The sequence below is a fragment of the Juglans microcarpa x Juglans regia genome, chromosome 1S (genome assembly GCF_004785595.1).
Source record: "Juglans microcarpa x Juglans regia isolate MS1-56 chromosome 1S, Jm3101_v1.0, whole genome shotgun sequence".
Lineage (NCBI taxonomy): Eukaryota > Viridiplantae > Streptophyta > Magnoliopsida > Fagales > Juglandaceae > Juglans > Juglans microcarpa x Juglans regia.
This window is the reverse complement of record NC_054595.1, coordinates 17427011-17446235: the sequence shown is the minus strand read 5'-3', so window position 1 is coordinate 17446235 and position 19225 is coordinate 17427011. Positions and strand designations below refer to the sequence as shown.

Genomic DNA, 19225 nt, shown 5'->3' with positions numbered 1-19225 from the left:
AACCTCCGGCGGCCCAAGTGGTGGCCGCCAGAGGGTCAAGCAACTCATAGGAAATCCTTGTGAGCTTTCGGGTTGCGTGGGGCCAAGTTTGGTCTCACGACAGTGCACGATATGCATGGCCAGCTATCGCGCGCCTGTCGACTAGGGTGGTTGGCAACCACCTCAGGGGTGGCAGACGGCACTGGCGAGCCGTTGTGTGGTCGGAGGCAGCCCAACCAAGCGACGGCATGGTTGGGCTCTGTACATTTGCCACACGGGAGGTTGCCATGGACTGGCACTATGCGCGACCCCCGGGGACGTGGGCCGTGGTTGCCGAGCCAGAAACTAGATGTGCAGCGCGGTGCTGCGGGACATGGGTGCACTTCGGCGTGCTTCGGCGCACCATGCATGCATGTCCAAAGTGCATGGCACTGTGCACTTAAGTGCACAATACCAACCCATGTACTGCACCATGCCCCGTGGCTACTGTGCACCTAAAAGTGCACAGTATTTGTCCATTAATGACTCAGAAGTGCAAGTGCCCAAGTTGTGTACTTTTGTGATTCGAGTGCAAGGGCAAAGAGTTTAGTAAGTCACTTGCCTGGGCTAGAAAGCTTTAATCTTTCCTCGCCCACTATCTGTCCATTTTTCATAAATGTAAACGATAAAAAAATTGAGAATACTCATCTGGGGGGTATTATCTATTCGTTTGATGATTTATTCAGTGTGTTGAAAAATCGTCATTCTCTCACCTCCGACAGAGAAAGAAAATCAGATCCCACAGATGACGCCACTATTGATGCTGTAAAAATCGTACAACAGGCCGGAATGGGAGAAAAAGTCATTCCCGGCCTATTGAGATACTTGGGCCTCGATTGGTATTATTAGGAGCCTCCAGCAGTGTGCTGGTGCGGCTGTACGGTGTTGGTGCGTGCGTCTATGGCGGTGAAATGCTTAGAGAAAATAAGAGAAGATGGACACATGGGCTTACGTGGTTTGGTATACTGCCTACGTCCACTGGCATTTGGGGATGAGAAATCCATTATAATATTATTGTTTACAATCTCTCATGATTTGTCATTTCTTACTATACAATGGTGGTTTTGGATACATTTACTAGGGAAAAAGCCTTCGATGGAGCTCCCTATTCTCTGGTTGAAGGAGAAGTCGAAGAGGGAGAAGAAGAAATGAAGAAGAAGATCCCTCTGAGAGTCCCTATACCCCCTATTTATCTTATTGTTTTCCCGCGTGCCCTTTGCAATGGTGTGACAGGGCCTGCCTTGCGTGCCAACAGACTCCCCTTTTCTCATTCCCCAGATAGCCCATCTCATTCCCTGACACTATGGCTCTACCCCCTGACACCTTTTACTTGCCGTCTGAACCCCTTGCCCCCCCCCCCCCCTCGACATCCTTCACCTGCCATCTAACCCCCTGCCCCTCATTACCTCCTTGACAACCCATGCCTCCTCACCCTTCTTGTCTCTTATGGTTCCCTGCTGGGCTGGGACGTAAATATTTTTACCTTCTTTACACGCACCAAAACAAACAATTGCAAAGTACTCTTTTTACCAATTTGGTTTCAAACCACAATTGATCGATTCACCTATTGGATCAAAGCAAACCACCTATGGCGGTTACCTACTTGGCAGAGGTTTTTTTTTTTTTTTTATTTGTTTATAGTTTACTCACCCTCCTGGCTTTGAGTACCACAGTCAATGTAATGAGGTTTTTTGTATGGGGTCTTCTTCTAGGTACCTTGACTTAATTTCAATGCATCCGTGATCATTAAGAAAAAACAGTGACCCTAGGTTATTTTCTTCGAGTTTTATGGTTACAAGCTAAAAAGTGACTAGTCTTGGTGTCGAAAATTATGTTAGCATCGAATGTGATAGATAACATGGGCTACAGCGTACCGATTAGAAGCAGGCGATCGACCGTCCGACCAAAGCGGCCATGACATAAGCAAGAAAGCAACCCTGAAAACGAAAGATATCGAAGGGTTACTCGACCCATGTCATGTCCCAGAAGTTTTTACTTATACCGATAATCTGCTACCCAGAATGTTGTCAAGGTGGCCCATTATTTGCAGGGTGGCGTCCGCGTTGTTCGTGCTGTAGGAACCATGCACAGAGCCTTGACAGTGCCATGATGAGATCAATCATGTATGGTGCAGCTTGTTTTCGGTTTCCATGTCCCGCAAAAGTGCAGCACCTGCAACTGTACATTGAAGGGAAATTTCATGGTAATATATTCCTGTGGGTTCAACGACCCCACCAACAATTCGTACAAAACATGTTGCTCACTCACATGTTGCTATGTTCCAGTTCTACAAAATCCTCGAGGAGGCATATAGAAATATTTGCTCAATTCAATTTACTCTCTGGTTTCTAAATTATTGCTTGAACTTTAAACACTTACAAAAGCTCCAATGGTAGCGAGCATTCGCCTTCAAGAGAGTTTACAACCCTTACCCGACCCGGCCGGAGTTACTCTAGATACAAGTTAGTATGATTCCGACCCGACTCGTTCCTATTTCACCTTAATTCTTCAATTTGGAATAAACTTACTTTTGACCACAAATTAGATCGGATTTAAAATAAAAGAAAATATACGACTCATAAGATTTGGTTGACAGGTATAAAATTTTTGATCTTTTTATAATAAAATTATTTTGATCTATCATATCATATCATATCATATCATATTGATTTATAAATTTTAATATTTTTATAATTTTCTTTCCAGACAGGATATGTTTATAAAAATGTCTAAATAAAGATGCTCTTATTTAAAAAAAAAAATCCAGATAATTTATTTAATAAAGTGTTAGGGGTGTTAAGTGTTTGATAAGATACTTTCACCTCTTTCATTTTTCTTTTCCTTCTTACTTTGGTTTGAGTTCCCCATCTAAATTCTTAGGTGCTAAGGTTACGAAAGTCGGCAGAAAATAAATGTAATTTATACCCTAAAGGTAAAGATGGGAGGAGCAACAAATTCAGACTTTCTGACTTCTAACTTCAATAATCTATCATTCAGAGTTGTGCTATGCTGCCGCCTGCATGTGCCTACTCATAGTGTCGTCTGGTATAAATTATATTTTTTTTAAAAATATTTTTTAAACAAATTTAAACATTTTAAAAAATAAAAAATATTAATACATTAATAATCACTTCTTTAATCATTAAAAAAAATTTAAAATAAAATAAAATATATGAACAGTTAAAATGAGGTGGCAAAATAAGAAGGTAAACTAGCATTATCCTTCTTAAAAACCATCGAACGGAACTTCAAGCAACCAAAGTTAATGATATCTACACTAGGCCCCGTTTAGATACAGAAATATTATTAACTTATCTCATTTCATCATTACAATTTTTTTAAATCTTCATATAAAATATAATAAATAATTCAACTTTTTCAAATCTTAAAATAATAATAATATTAAAAAATAAAATTTTATTTAATTCATCTAAAATTATCTAATCTCATCGTCTAAAGAATGAGTAAAGAAGAAACATTTAGAGGTCTCAATTTGTTAGTAGAATTTTATTTTAAGAAAAATAGATTTAGAAAAGCTAGACAATGAAAATTGCACATTCTTTATTTTAACATTTTGACAAAATTAAAGGGGAGAGAGAGAGAGAGAGAGAGAGAAGGCGGGGTGGAGAAATAAAGTAGGAAGAGTTGGGGGAGCATTTAGCCGATTTCCAAACAGAAGACGCAACAGGGAGGTTGAAAATAACACCCAACAAAAGGCTTCCCCACACCATCTTCTTCCCCACAAGAGAATGAACTTTTCCCTGTTCCTCTACTACCGAACACACTTACTAACCTACGCCCCCTCCCCCTCTTAACCTACGCATCCCTTCCCCACACTCCATCTATAACACTAGGTTTTTTTTTCCCTTCTCTCTCTCTCTCTCTCTCTCTCTCTCTCTGGAGTCTGCGCCGAGAGCTTGGAGGACCCTTTCGCAGACCGAGGCTCCGATTGCGAAGAAGACGAAGAGGGTACGGGGTTCCGGCTGGGGTTAGGGTTAGGGTTTTTGAGAGATGTGGGATGCTTCAGGCATTGATGAATATGATCTCTCTGTGCTGGAAGCCATTCGGCGGGCAGGACGGCGGTGAGAGATTCGATTCCGTCTCTGTGATCGGCAGCCACTCTGGCGGTGGAGGAATTGAAGGTAGAGATGGATTGCTTTGGTCCCGCGATATGGGCAAGTGCGCGGCCGGGGATTTCTCCATGGCCGTGGTCCAGGCCAACCAGGTCCTCGAGGATCAGAGCCAGATCGAGTCTGGACCCTTCGGGACCTTCATCGGCGTCTACGACGGCCACGGTGGTCCTGACGCCGCTCGCTATGTTTGTGAAAACTTGTACAGGCATTTCCGAGGTTCTTTGATTTGGAAACCCCTCCTCTTATATACTGTAACTTTAGGGTTGTGGTCTTGAATTGGCCACGTCTCAAACTTACTCATGCGCGCGCGCGCGTTATCTGTGTGCTTTCATGGATTGCAACTGTTTGTTATTATACTGGTGGTTTTTGGGATCAAATTTGCTTTACGTGAGCTTTAGGAAAGCTATTTTTTTGATTGGGCGTTTTGAGATTTTGGATTGCGGAGTGTCGTGTACAGTTGAAACTCCAAGAGGCTTTCAAATGTGTGGTACTGCTGTGTCAGTACTTTTCCTGCTTTTAATAGTTTGAAGAACTGTAATTTTCGCTTTCAAACGCAAGAAAAGTCCTTCAGATGCACAATGATTTATGTGACATGAAATTCTGAAGTTCTCTCGCGGGAATTTACCTTTTTAATTTTATTAGTTCTGTAGAGGAGAGTCTCTTATGTTGGCTATCTTAGGCTTTGTGTTTATGCAGCAGTATCAGCTGAGACGGAGGGAGTTGTGACAACCGATACCATTCAAAGAGCTTTCCGTGAAACAGAAGAAGGGTTTACTGCTCTTGTGTCACGGTTATGGAGTACCCGACCCAGCATAGCAACAGTTGGGTCATGCTGTCTAGTTGGAGTTATTTTTCAGCGGACTCTCTTCATTGCAAACCTTGGAGATTCACGTGTGGTGTTGGGCAAGAAAGTTGGTAACACTGGAGGAATTGCCGCAATACAGTTATCAACAGAACACAATGCTAACATCGAAGCTGTCAGGCAGGAGCTTAAGGAGTTGCACCCCAATGATCCTCAAATCGTTGTTCTCAAGCATGGTGTTTGGAGAGTAAAAGGAATTATCCAGGTTATTTCAGAGTTTTACTTATTGACTAGAGTTTGTGTAAATGTGGTTGTTATCTCCAACATATCCTTGATTAGAGAGAATGCTGTTTTTCGTTGTGCTTAGGATTCCAGAAATGACTTGAATAAGAGATCTTAGGCGCTTCCCTTGTTATTACCTAATTTTCGTTAGTTTTCAATGGCCTTGTCTAAGTAGAGTGAAAAATAAGGGAAGAAATGGAGTTGTACTGACTTGGGTGACCATAGAATTTCCCTTTTTGTCATAATGGATGAAATGGCTAGACAGACTAATCTTACGATTTTAGAAAAGTTAGATTCTGTATGTCTACATGAAAGAATATCTGAACTAATTCAGTATGGAAACAACAGTTTGATTTGTAATTTTTTTTTTTTTTCTTTTTTATTTGATGCAGGTTTCTAGATCCATAGGTGACGTATATCTGAAATATTCACAGTATAATAGGGAACCGATAAATGAAAAATTCAGACTTCCTGAACCAATGAACATGCCAATCTTGACTGCGGTTCCAACTATTATTTCTCATCAGCTCCATCCAGACGATTCTTTCCTTATATTTGCATCTGATGGTTTATGGGAACACTTGACGAATGAAAAGGCTGTGGATATTGTTCACAGTCATCCACGAGCAGTAAGACTTTGTTCACCATAATCTGTTATTATTGCAGCATTATTTTCTTGGGTGCTAGTAGGCTTGTTGACTGATTGGGATTTGCTGAATCATGTTAGATGTGACTATGACATTTCCATCATCAATTCAGTAAATGGCCTAATATCTACTTTTCTAACATCCAGCTGTTGGATGATATCAATCCATTTACTGGAATTAATGTTGTAAATGTCATTGTAACATGCATTCATAATTCACGTGCCAATATTCCTTTTGCTCGACAAAACTTGGATTTTATGCCGTATACATCCTCTTTCATTGATCTTACAATTTCATATGCTCGTTCATATGTGGCCATCTAGCTTCATCCTGTATTCAGGTCTGTTGGCTATGCTTTCCAATGTTTCTATTCGTTGATTTCTTGCTACACATGACGTACTCTCATTGTTCATGTGTATGAGCTGTGAAGACCATTACAATGTTCTGCTTGGTTTACGAAATTTCTTGTAAATAGCTCAAGTATTGATGATTGAAATGATTTGTGTTGCTGTTTTCTGCTAGTCTCATACTTGGTAATGTTATTAACTCAGTTTGTACAAACTCTCCCCTGGCTCTTCTGGAAGAATGAAAGTGTGGTTATTTAAAGCTAGCTTCCAACTGGCATTGCTACTAAAGCCTATTTGAGGAGTTTCTGGTGTAGAAGGTTTAGGAAGGCTTTAGCACTGCTGATAATATTACCCTGGAAGTGCAGCCTGCCCCGTAGAGGCAAAGCCACCCCCCACACCCCAACCCACTCCCCTAGGCTGGGGAGAAAGTAGTATAAGGAAAGATAAAAGGATTGGGTAAGAATATTATGTATCTTTTCTAAATTTTCATGGTCTGGCCTCGTCAGCATGCTTTGGTTTCTTTCAAAAAAAGTCTTGAGCTGAAACTTGCCACTCAGTCCTACTTAAAAGAAAAGAAAAAAAGAAAAGTAAGCCCAGAAGGAAAAGGGGAAGAAAAAAAAATCAATGAACTTTTAATATCAGAAGCTTGTATCCCCACTATTGCACTTTTACTATTTTACTTATCAAAAAAACTTTTGATATCAGAAGCACTACATTATCTCGTTCTGTTAATATTTCCTCGTTTTATATTCATGTAAATTTAAATTCCTGTATTTTTATCTTTTTATATATAATGTGTTCATCTTAAACAAGCATGTCTAATAAATAAATTTTGTGATTGCGAGTATCTAAATGATTCAATCATTTTTAAAGATGCACACAAATTTATTTTCAAAACCTTTTTGAAGTGTCTTTCAGGATACGTGCTAGCTTAAGATTTATGTTACTTTGTAATTTTTCTTGTTCTTGGTTTTGCATTATTATATCCATTAAGTTAGCATGGTGGGCGCACAACTCTTATAGTTTTGTTACAGTGAGCGAAATGCCAAGATAGAAACTTAGATCCCATGCATATTTGGAGCAGAGCTGAATTATTATATATATTTTTTTTCATTCACGGTGCTGAGTGGATTTGATTCCCCTGCTTGTACTTATTCATAGGAGATTGTTGCTGCATTAATTAGGTTTTTGTGGGGTCCTATGGTGCTCACCAGCTTCTTAACTGCAGGGAAGTGCCAAAAGGCTTGTCAAGGCTGCGCTACAAGAAGCGGCAAGGAAACGAGAAATGAGATACTCAGATCTTTGTAAGATTGACAAGAAGGTTCGGCGCCATTTTCACGATGATATAACTGTTATTGTTTTGTTCTTAAACCACGACCTTATATCCAGAGGCTTTGTTTGAGATCACTGATAATGTAAGGAAAACAAACACCTTTTCGCTTCCTCTTATTTTGGCCAACATCCATGAAAAAAACAAAAACAAGAAAATCCCACACAACCGCCAGAAGACATGTTATGTTTGGTGCATGGGGTGAGCAGAGCAGCACTGACATGGATACTGATAGTGAGATTACTTTATCTGAAGAGGCTTTTGAAAAATTTGTATAATGTTGTGAGCAATAACTTTTGATTACTACAAATACCATGGTATACCCTGATATAGTTTATTTAAAATGCATGTTTTCCTTTTGATTTCCAATCACTTAGACGTGGAAATATACTTGTGCTTTGTGTTTTTATGGTATGATGTATGGTATTTGCTAACCCAGCAAGGGGTCTCTCTGGGGGGAGGGTTTGAATGGGCACTAGGCGAGGTGAGGATACACAAAAAAACTAGATACTAAACTTTAATTACTTTATGTTTTTATTTTAAAAGATAAGAACTGATCTCGAATATAATATCATATGAACGTTTGTGATGAAGTGTTGTAATATATTTCTTTGGAAGTTTAGAACCCCTGTTCTTTGGTACCCATTCTTTTACATTTTTTTTTTTTTTTTTTTAAATAAGGTTTACGAAAACTAGCTCTCATTCATCTTTTTTCTTTACTATGTTTTTGTTTTTTTGACTGACACTTGTCGCTCGATTCTCGACGGAGGATCATTGAACCGATACTGTAAAAAAAAGGCCACATTCAGCTACCTATTTTCATCGATATGGCTATTCTACTAAAGAAAGCTCCAGGTCTTCCTCTATCATGCATCATCATCATCATCACAATGTTTTATGAATAGAAAGTAGTTTGTCGTTTTAATTTAAATAACGTTCCTGGACATTAGATGTCTCTTATGTATATATATTCTATGGGATAAGTCTCTGAAGTCAATTTGTATCCTCATAGGCAGAGGAACACAATATATGCACGTGAAGATTCAGCGCTTCGCGGAATTGTGATACATTACAGGTGAATTAACAAGCTCCATTCAACCATGTTTTATTTGCATCATTAGAACTTAATTGGATAGAGAAGTTTTACACATAAACGACTAACCTGCCCGAACCTTTCTTCGAGCATTTATAGTAAGTACTCAGATGCAAGTCATTCACGATCCTCAATTCAAGTTCTCTGTTTCACTTTTAATGCGATTTAAACCACACAGCCTTGTTATTGATCACCGTTTACAAGATGCAAGTTTGAACTGTACAGAAATTCTTTTTGTTGGGTGAGCAAGGAGCAATAAGTGTGTTTTCTTTTTCTTCTCGACAAATGTTATGAGGCTATTACATATCTGGTATACCCAGTTGAGTAGTTTCTTGTTGATATCCCCCAGCCAGCAGACACCGTCAAACACAAGATGCTGCAAAATGCAAAATATCCAGTGTGAATCTTCTCCAATTGCATCTTTGGGGGCATTTTTGCCGTTATCTTTTTTAATCTCCCGTGCACTGACTTTAAACCAACCTCAAGCCCTGTATGGAACGGAAAATGAGACATTGTTTCAAAGCTCAGATGCTCCTATCAACGAAATCTGCTACTTACGATACAGAAACAGTTTCATCTTATTTTATCTCATCATTACAACTTTTTCAAATTTCCACACAAAATATAATAAACATTTTAATTTTTTCAAATCACAAAACAATAATAATATTAAAAAATAATATTCTAACAATATTTTATTCACTTTAATCTAAAATCATATCATTTCATCTCACTGTCCAAACAGAATCTATATCAGCTATTGAGATATAGCACAATCAAAATTCTTTTTGAATTTGTGACACATTAATTCCCTGAGGGTTAGCTTAATCCCAAGGGACTTAACTTCTGATCAATGCGTGTGGGACAAAAGATTGCAAATGCTCGAGGGTTTAAGGGAGCAACAGGATCTAATGCTAGCTCATTATCAATCATCTAATGCTACCCAAAAGATTTAGACCTAGGCCATGTTATAAAACCGACCTCTTGAGCTCTCTCTCCATTAGGCTCTACAGCTTTTAACTTTAAAACCGAAACCAAAATACACAATTGATAAGATTGCATAAATGTGCTTTACAATATCTCACCCACAAAATGAATAAGTTTAGTGTCAATCGCTTCCATATCAATTTTAAAACGCTTTAAACAGAACATTTCAGCCCAATGTTGGCATCACAAAACACTTGGGCTGAAGCTTTTGGTTGAATAAACTTTAAATTCCAAACAAACCCCAATTAGAAGAAGAAAAAAAAACCAAAATTGGATGAACAAAGGGACAACATCAGATATAGCTTTCTAGGGCTGCATTGTCCATCAATAAAACAGTTGATAATCAACTGCTCAGAGCCCAGTGCATATTCATCATCTGCATGGATAATCAACTCGACATTATCCTCTATATACCAACATAGAAAATGATTGAATAACAAGAATAATAAGTAATTAACCAGTCGACCCAAAACCAGGATTGCAGTAAAAAAAAAAATAGTCATTTAATTGGAAGGCATCCTCAGAAAATATGCTTATAGTTGTCATCAAATTGGACAATCAGGTCTCAAAGATTTCATGCCATCATTGGAGCCCCCCATATGCTAAGATGTTTAGAGAAGAAAATTCATATGTAATGGTAACTACAAATAATTAGCAGAAAACAAGAGAAAACTTGAGGATCAACCAAATCTAAGTGAAAAAATTAATGAAGGAAGAAAGTAATTGTCTTGTAAGATATAAAAACAAAAGGGGATTTGGCAAGGTGTTATTCACTGTGCCTGGGAAATGCTACTAAGGCAAAGTGACTCAACTCCCTTGCACAAGACTATGCCTCTTATATACTCCACAATAAGAATGGAAGGAAACACCCTGAATCCATGGGCTATCAGATCAAAGGCATCCAAATAAGAGGCATATTCATCAATCATGAACAAAAATACATATAGGACAGACAGAGACAGAGAGAGAGAGAGAGAGAGAGAGCGCTTGGTAATTTGCAACGCTGCAAGGCATGGCGTTGTTAGGTTCATAGCATTATATACTGAAATATAAGAAGAGTTAGGGTTTCCACAAATGTGTTGGCTAAAAGATCCTTCATCGTCCTTAAAATTACGAAAGACGGGGGAATCTTTTGGACCTCTGGACTGGCTTTATGTCACGGGCCTCTGATTGCAAGTCCAGAGTCGTAGTAGGCTCAAGCAATGGGAATTGCAACAGCCCGTTTGGTCTTTCTTTGTCTTTAGATTCATAAAAATGACAATCTAAAAATTCGAAAAAGTTAAAAAATTTAAAAAAATAGAACTATACGAAATGTTTTGCTGTATGACTATTTGAGTAGTTTTACGTATACTTACATTTTTACTTATAAAAATCATTTTGTTAGTTTTTTTTTTTTGAAATTTAAAATTTAAATTTAAAATTTTATGAATTTTAATGTATCAATAACTGACATGTAGAGAAATAAGTTTTTTGTAAATTTTTTTTAAGTACATTTAATATTTTTCATAGATAAATTCTACTTATCATCTCTACACTATAAAATTATCTTTTATTTTTTTCTCCTTAGCAGGTGTGTGGTATAATGATAATGAATAGAAGAACTCAATACAAGCAGGTATATGGAGTTTCCTTTGTTGAATGCAAATTATTTTGTAACCTATTTTTGGCTGAATGGCTTCTTGTAGCATATGCGTAATGTGGTTACATAATCAAGAGGTGGTATGTTGACATGATTGCATCTATAGCAAAGGTAATAAACTTGCTACCAATAAAGCTTTAGGCATCACTCCCTCTTTTACGATCAATTTATTAAATTGACTTTTACTACTTGTAAGTTTGGTTTGTCAACATATTTGTTATGAGATTTATTATAATTATAAAAAATTTAAAATACCACTACTTTTATTATTATTGTGAGACTCAATCCAATCGTGCGTTGGATGTATAAAAAAATAATATTGCTAATGACAATATAATCTTGATTATCAAATAATAATAATAATAATAATAATTATAATAGACCCTGCAAGGTAACATCTTTATTTTTTGTTTTATGGCGCAAGCCGTAGATCATGATCTGAAACGTCTAAGGCTTCGTTTGGATCATCAACCTATCTCAACTCATCATTACAACTTTTTCAAATTCCAATACAAAATATAATAAACAATCAACTTTTTCAAATCCTAAAATAATGATAATATTAAAAAATAATATTATAATAATATTTTACCATCTCAACTCAACTCAACTCACTTCAATATCCAAACACAACCTAAATCAAATGGATCTTGAGCATCTTGCATTAATTGTGTTTGTTGGAGAGCATAAATATGTGAAGGGAAGGCCTTTTGGGCCAGATATAATAGGTGTAATTAGTCTAGTTTTGAACAAATTTTAGAACTAAATTGGTATATACTGATTTGGAAAATTTAAGAACTAATATGGACCAATTTATCATCAAAACTGAAACTTACGAATTTTTCGTTTTGGTCCAGTCCAATTTTTCCTATTTACCATTTATGTGTGATACTACATAAGTTTAGTATTATAATTTTCTCAATACTAAGTTTAATTAATAGAATTTAGTATCTATTATTAACAATTACTAATTCATTAGTGTCTAATTATATTAGTAGTCTCTAACTTATTAGTGACATTAACTTATTAGTTGTAAGATTAATAGGTATGAATAATAAGACTAAAATTGTATATAATATAAAAAATTATATAAAAATTATCTTATGTATAATATAAAAAATTAAAATATATATATCGGTCAGTTCGGTTCAAATGGGTTTTCAAAATATAAAAACCGATATCGAACACACCAGTTCGGTTCTATTCAACGATTTTTTGATTTTTTTTGGGTTGCTACATCCACTGACAAAATTCACCGAGTGTGCAAAATTTATTTATTTATTTTGTTTTTTTTAACATTTTTTGAAACCCCTAAATCATTTTTTAAAAAAGAAAAAAAATACAAACTTATTGAAAAACACTTCCTTAGCCATTAAATAAAAAAAAAAATTACAATTGGTGACTTTTGTCGATGATATTCCTTAGTGGGAATATCATTTCCCTTTTTTTGTTACACTCCTACTAGAGAGGTCTGCTAGGCTGGAGATAATTGGATCTAGTGAGAATTGCCTGATGACAGACTTTCTTTATCATCACTATCAGAAACTTGTGACATACCTTTTACTAATTTCTTAAGTTCATCTTTGCTTGTTATTGAAACTATTTAGGCTTGAAATTTGTTTCAAGAGGTTTGGTAACTTGTGAGAACATCTTAACAATATGATCATAATTATACTTTTCCTACTATTTCATCGAGACTTGGCGTGCTAAGAACTTGTTATTGTTGCAAGAGGGATGTTGAATAATGATATACTCCGATCTTCAATTATGAAAGGGTACCATTATTCAAGCCAGCTAGGGCATCAAGACAAGAATAATTATCATTACTGTTTCCGTTGACACATCAAGATAAAACAACTTTCGGCAACCATTATCATGTCACTATACAAATTTTATTGTTTCCACTGATGCATCAAGACAAAGCAACTTTCGGCGACCATTATCATGTTACTGTACACCTTTTATTGTTTTTGTCAAGAACAATTATCAAATGCACTATTAAAATGCCTATAAAAGGAAAGCTTGCGACGGGAGAAGGGGCATTTAGAAATCTTCTCTCAAAATTATTATCCTCCTATATTGTAGCATTATTCTCTTCTTCTTCTATTTTTTTCTTAAAATAAGATTAAATTGGATTATAAAGTGTGAGCATATCATATAATTTACTCCACATCCCTCTTGCAACAATATCAAGTTCTAAGCACGCAAATCTTGATGAAATGGTGGGAAAATGAATTAAAGAAATTAGTAGAAGGTATGTCACAAGTTTCTGACAATGATGATAATGAAAGTTTGCCATCAAGCCATTCTAAGTAGACCCAATTATTTCCAGCTCAACAGACCTCTCGAACCTGCTCCCATTCACAAGCTTCTCTTCTCCAATAAACACAATTAGTCCAAGACGCTCGAGACCCATTTGGTTTAAACTTTTTAGATTATGATCCAAATCTTGCATCATAAAAGACAAAATAAAGATATAGGATCTTTAATTATGAAAGGGTACAATTATTCAAGCTAGTTAGGACATCAAGATAACAATAATTATCATTATTGTTTCCACCGATATATCAAGACAAAACAACTTTTAGTAATCATTATCGTGTTACTATACATTTTTAACTGTTTTTATCAAGAACAATTATCGAATGCACTATTAAGATGCCTATAAAGTGAAGTCCCGTGAAGGAAGACGGGGCATTCAAAAAATATTTCATCCTATCTTCTTTTGTAGTATATTCTTCCTATTGTCTTCCGTTCCTAATACTCCAAAAAATTAATTTCTTGTAAGTATGTTCAATTTAATAAGCTTGTTAAAATGCTTAATGGATTGAGAAGCATGATCAATTGTTTTTTTTCCCACTTAGTAGTTAAGGAAGTGACTATTAGTGAATTGATTTTTTTTTTTTTTAAAAAAAAATGTTTAAAGATGTATAAAAAATGGTTGAAAATAATTAAAAAAATAGATTTACACTTATCGTACAATGAGGGGCACCATTCTCATTGTATAAATAAAAAAAGTGACTATATTCTATTATTGTATGTCATTTACACGTACTTGGTATCAAGAAAACAATTTTTCACAAGAGCCTTGTTGGAATTGGAGTAGACATTTTTTCACGAAAAGCAATGTAATGCGTTAAGTCGATGGAAGTTACATTTGAATATTGCCATTTTTGGTAGAACATAGTCAAATAGGCCTCCCATCTTTTCACTTAGACCGCTAATCACATCATAACTAGCGGATATGCTTATTCAGAGAATAGGTAGGTATACAACCTCGTCAATGAAAACTGGGCCGCAACATTCTAGGCAGTAAATCAACCTCGTGATGAATGTCAATATGTCATAGAACCAATTCAAAAACAAAAGGCCAATACAATTTATATGTTTGATTGATGACAAACCTCCAATTATAAATACATGTGTTACAGCATCCTTTGTAGAGGAGCACCTTTCCTCTTTTAGCACAACCCTGCCAAGTCGCATAATTCTCAGACCAAATCGATTTCTCCTTCCTGCACTCGCTCCCTTATTGACTTGTAATGTATTATGCATAGATCATCAGGCTTCATCTCCAGGAGTTCATCACTGCCAAAAATGAGATCCTGTTCGGTTAAGAAGATGATGAAATATTTGTAGGAGCCCAAACTAGAAAATTGCATGAATGACGGATTACCTGCCATCAAGTTGGAAAGGTCCCAGAAATCTCCTGCTTTTGCAGACAACGAATGTGTCCAAATGTGGCTCTGGGACTGAAAATGACAACAGAGAAACCTTAAGGATTCAAGGTTCACATATGTAATGTGTCTTTCAAGCAGTTACAGCTCAAGCTAGCTAGCCAAATCTCATTCCAAGTCACGCTGAGTTGAATTCTCAAATCTTTTGATACAGCAGTTACAACATGTATATAGTATCTTCCAAACTGTTCACTTTGGAGAAACAATAAACTAATGATCATTGAAACAAAAATAGAACTGGAAAGTTGTGTATATCACCATTTGATCAGAGCAGTAATTACTTTAGTCAAGATAGAAAAGCAGGGGATGTGCTTCTCTTTTCATATAAATATGGCAACAGCTAAATTATCATGACTGTAACCAATGACAATAATCAACGCTAGAAAATCAAACCAAAGACCAGAGTGCAGATTAACAGAACAAGTAGCTAGCATGAAGAGACATCTAACTCTAGTGGATCAGGAAAGGCAGGGGATAAGTCCATTACTGGTAATACATAGACATACTAATGCCTCACCAATGGTAAGGCTACACATGCATTGCAATGGGACTCTAATTGATTGGGTGGAGAAATTGCGAGTTGAATGTAAAAATAAAAAATTTTATTGAAGTGAATCACTGAGTTACCACTTAAGGAACTGAAAATGACTATTTCTGGACTAATTCGAGGTAGTCCCAGCCTCCAAGCTAACAAGAAAACTGAGGATTTTCAATGGTCTTCTTCCCCCGTCTTCCAGCTCTGATATTGTGGACCTGAACACATGCCTACACATTTAAATTCAAGTTTTAAAAGACAGGATATCCTGCTAGAGATTGCCATCTCCGCCTGCTCTGCTTACTACAACCCAGCTGTCAACCATCAGGCCAAGTGTGGCTTTTTAATCTCCATTGGGTCCTAGCAATCTAACCCAGCTGTCCCTTCAAACCCTAATATCGAATCCTTTAGACATGCTCCCTCATTTGCAACCATCATTCCTGTCTCTCCCTTCTGAATTCTTGCCAACCCACACCTTACCCTTTCAACAGACAACTTGACACAATATCACCCGCATGTCCACATCAATCTTCTATCTTTAGTTCCTAACCTTTGATTTATTTCCTTCACCATGGTCCATGGCTGAAGGCCACCACAAACATGCTACGTTCCCCTGCCTACATACTTCTTAAATGCTCAACCAACACAGGTAATAGAGCCTTGTGGTAGTTGATCTGGTCAGCAGACAAAACATGTAGCCACCAGTAGCATGATAAGTAATCCTTTTTAAACCAATAGCTCCAAGATCAGCATCTTTAGTCATTGACTAAAGCCATGAGAGAGTTCTGTTGAGCATACCATGCAAAGGTGCAATATATTTGAAATCACTAAAAAAATCTCCAACCAACAAGGAAATGAAAGAAAGCAGACAGAGGGACGAACCAAAAAAGAAAGAAAGAAAAGAAAGCTCCAAGCAATACTAGTTTGTCAGAAAAAGAGATGTTACAACCATAAAGAAATTTACTGTAAAGATAGTAGAACCTAAACTTTGCATCCCTAAATCAGCAAAACAAAAATAATGTTCAGATAGTGTTTCCCTTAGAAAACAATGATTTAAAAAAGCTCATTCCAACAAAGTTTTATTGATCATTATGTTAATAAAATGTGTAAATGAAAATAATTTCTCCCCATGCAATCCAGATCTTCTTATAAACAAAATCAACAATTCTGACCCCAAACAAAAACAATCAAGAGTTTAAACGTCTTAAAAATTTATAAGACCTACATTAGAAGTCATATTTCACTTCTATAAAAGAGTTCATATATTAGACATATAAACTTGAATCTGAAACGTCAATGTTCTACTAAACATTTGTATTAAAGCCACCCCAAAGTCATTAGAATTGGAGTAATAACAAAGGCATGCACAAATTTCCAAATGCAGACATGAGAGAGGGGACATGGAAGGAAGGGAGGCCCGTAGATAATTAAAATGTAAAAAAAAGTAAAAAATAAAAAATGTAAGGATGATTGAGTACCCATGTCATTCTCTTCACTTATTATGGACTGCTTTAGTATGTCCCGGTAATTATCGGGCAATTTTGACAGAACACTCTCCTCAAGATGTCTCTCCAAATCTTCATTACACCTGTAACCATAACCTTAACTTCAACAACTGTGAGGAGAAAAACTTAAATATGTGCTTTCAAGATAGAAATGCAAAATAGATAAAACCATACAGCCTCTACCTTCTTGCAAATCCTTTCTCTTGTCCAGAAAGCCGGCTCTGAACTTCGGAGTTATTTGAGATATGGAATGTGTATTTTTCAATCTGCAATAAACTAACTTAGGAAACAAGATGCACAATGTAATCTTACGTTGATGCAAGGGATCTTGGGGAATGAAACAGTACAGTCTACTTTTTTCTCATGTTAGCAAGTTTAAAATGAATTTATCTTTTCTGTATTGGTTAGTACAGGTATGTATTCCATTGCAGCTACATTATAGAGATACTAACAAAGATACAACAGAAAGGCTAATTAATTACCACCTTTTGAAGGCGAATCCGAAGATATGATCTCAATAAATACTGAGTCCTATCCAAGTCCATCTGGTAGAGTGATACCGAAAGAGGATCAATGCTGCTACCTGAAAATTCCTCAACGGTTTCTTCCTGTAAACACCAAAATTTAGGTCTCAAAAAGAAGACAAACATAAATGCACTAGAACCAGGTCTATGTGGAAGAGACACTTCAACTTAATTTGAAGGATGTCGCGGATTCAGTATATGAATGCCATAATTACACTAAATACAGGTCCAGAAGATTTCCATAGTCGATGTCCACACGTAAGGAAAACAATGCGTGGGAAGTAGCCCCCACCACATCCATGACATTCAAGATTAGCCTCATCTTTTGCATCCATGATACTTAAAAGTATAATTATCCAGTGTCATTAATTCAAACCAAGAATTATTCATTCAAAAATGCAATATGTCAAGCGAATTAAAATAGATATAAGTTTTAGGCTTCCCGATTTCAAGCAGTAGATCACTACAGCAACCTCTCCATCTAGACGAAAATCCAAACTCAATGATAAATCTGTTCGATATCAAACCTTCAAAGGAAGAAAACTGCAATGCAATCTCCGATTGTTATCACCAAAGCTCTCAAAAATCATAGATAAAGCACGGATAAACCACAATCTAACACTTAAGTCAGAATAGCCATTCAGACAATTCATGGCTCATTATGAACGGCATTAACCAAACAGGTACCTTACTTATCAATATCTAGCGTTGCAGTTAAGTTAAATTTTCCTGGGAACCAAACGAAGGGGAGATTAGGGTTTTTTTTTTTCTAGCTAAGGGTTGAAGAATAACCATCAACTGGATCTGCCCTCTGATGCGCTGAATGAGAGCGCTCTCGAAGCGAAGAATCTCCGGGGCAGCCTTCTCATTACGCCACGCCCTCTTCAGGAGCTCAACGTCGGTAGTCGAAATCAGCGCCTCGTAATCGCCATCAATCCCAGGCGTTGACGCCGATTCCGAAGTCATCCTGTCTGTCCGATTACCTTCTTTTTGGAGGAAAAGGGTGTTGGTTTCCTCTGAGCAGTACCAGAAGGACGGAATAGAATTCGAATTGGCGGCAAAAACAAAATGAAAATGAGAGTGAGAGTGAGGAGAGGTACCACGGTGGAGACCAGATCACCACTTTGTCCGCGAATCTACGCCTCACATCTAATCTTATCGACAAAAACTCATATATAAAATATAATAAATAATAAATAATAAATAATAATATTCTTATTCACTATCCAATTGGTTTTTTTTTTACTATTTAAATCTAGATTAAAAATTTTCGAACATGACTTTCTTGTATAATCTAAAAAATACATAAATTCAATCAATCAAAATAATCATGTAATTTGATTAAAAATAAATTCAGTTTTATAAATTAAAATTGACTCAAAGAGTAAAAGAATGTTATTTTTTATAAAATTAAATTTATTTTTAATTAAATTACATGATTACGTTGGTTAATTGAATTTATTTTCTTTTAGATTATGCAATAGAACCATGTTTTGAGTTTTTTAATTCAAATTTAAAGAGTAAAAAAAAATAGCCGAGTAGTAAATCAAGAGTAAATGAAGTGTAAATATATCATTACACATAACAGTAACAGAAAGTCAGTTACAATAATAAAATTCATGGAATTACAAATCAATATCTAATAA

At 36.2% G+C, this 19225-nt stretch overlaps 2 protein-coding genes and 2 non-coding genes across 5 annotated transcripts; 1 reads left to right on the top strand and 3 right to left on the bottom strand.

Annotated features, from left to right (window-relative positions):
- Positions 1 to 3582: 3582 nt before the first annotated feature.
- Positions 3583 to 7928, top strand: LOC121246504 (probable protein phosphatase 2C 42). 2 transcript variants are annotated; one of them, XM_041144679.1, is made up of 4 exons: positions 3583 to 4367; positions 4848 to 5218; positions 5628 to 5864; positions 7458 to 7928. In XM_041144679.1, the coding sequence occupies exons 1-4, from the start codon at positions 4037 to 4039 to the stop codon at positions 7629 to 7631; spliced, it is 1113 nt and encodes a 370-aa protein (XP_041000613.1). In that variant the 5' UTR covers positions 3583 to 4036; the 3' UTR covers positions 7632 to 7928. The 2 variants fall into 2 exon arrangements, with proteins under 2 accessions (XP_041000613.1, XP_041000614.1); XM_041144680.1 differs by having other exon boundaries at positions 3631 to 4160.
- A 2000-nt stretch (positions 7929 to 9928) lies between these two features.
- LOC121247933 lies at positions 9929 to 10019 on the bottom strand. The gene has a single exon (XR_005937334.1). It is a non-coding gene; the product is annotated as a small nucleolar RNA snoR118 (small nucleolar RNA).
- Positions 10020 to 10155: 136 nt separating this feature from the next.
- On the bottom strand, positions 10156 to 10229 carry LOC121247899. Its single transcript, XR_005937305.1, has one exon. It is a non-coding gene; the product is annotated as a small nucleolar RNA R66 (small nucleolar RNA).
- A 4357-nt stretch (positions 10230 to 14586) lies between these two features.
- LOC121247867 (DNA replication complex GINS protein SLD5) lies at positions 14587 to 18691 on the bottom strand. The gene is made up of 6 exons (XM_041146332.1): positions 18372 to 18691; positions 17541 to 17663; positions 17239 to 17321; positions 17029 to 17138; positions 14955 to 15030; positions 14587 to 14866 (listed from the first exon to the last, which is right to left on the bottom strand). Exons 1-6 carry the CDS (start codon positions 18543 to 18545, stop codon positions 14770 to 14772), a joined length of 663 nt encoding a protein of 220 aa, XP_041002266.1. The 5' UTR covers positions 18546 to 18691; the 3' UTR covers positions 14587 to 14769.
- Between the last annotated feature and the right edge of the window lie 534 nt (positions 18692 to 19225).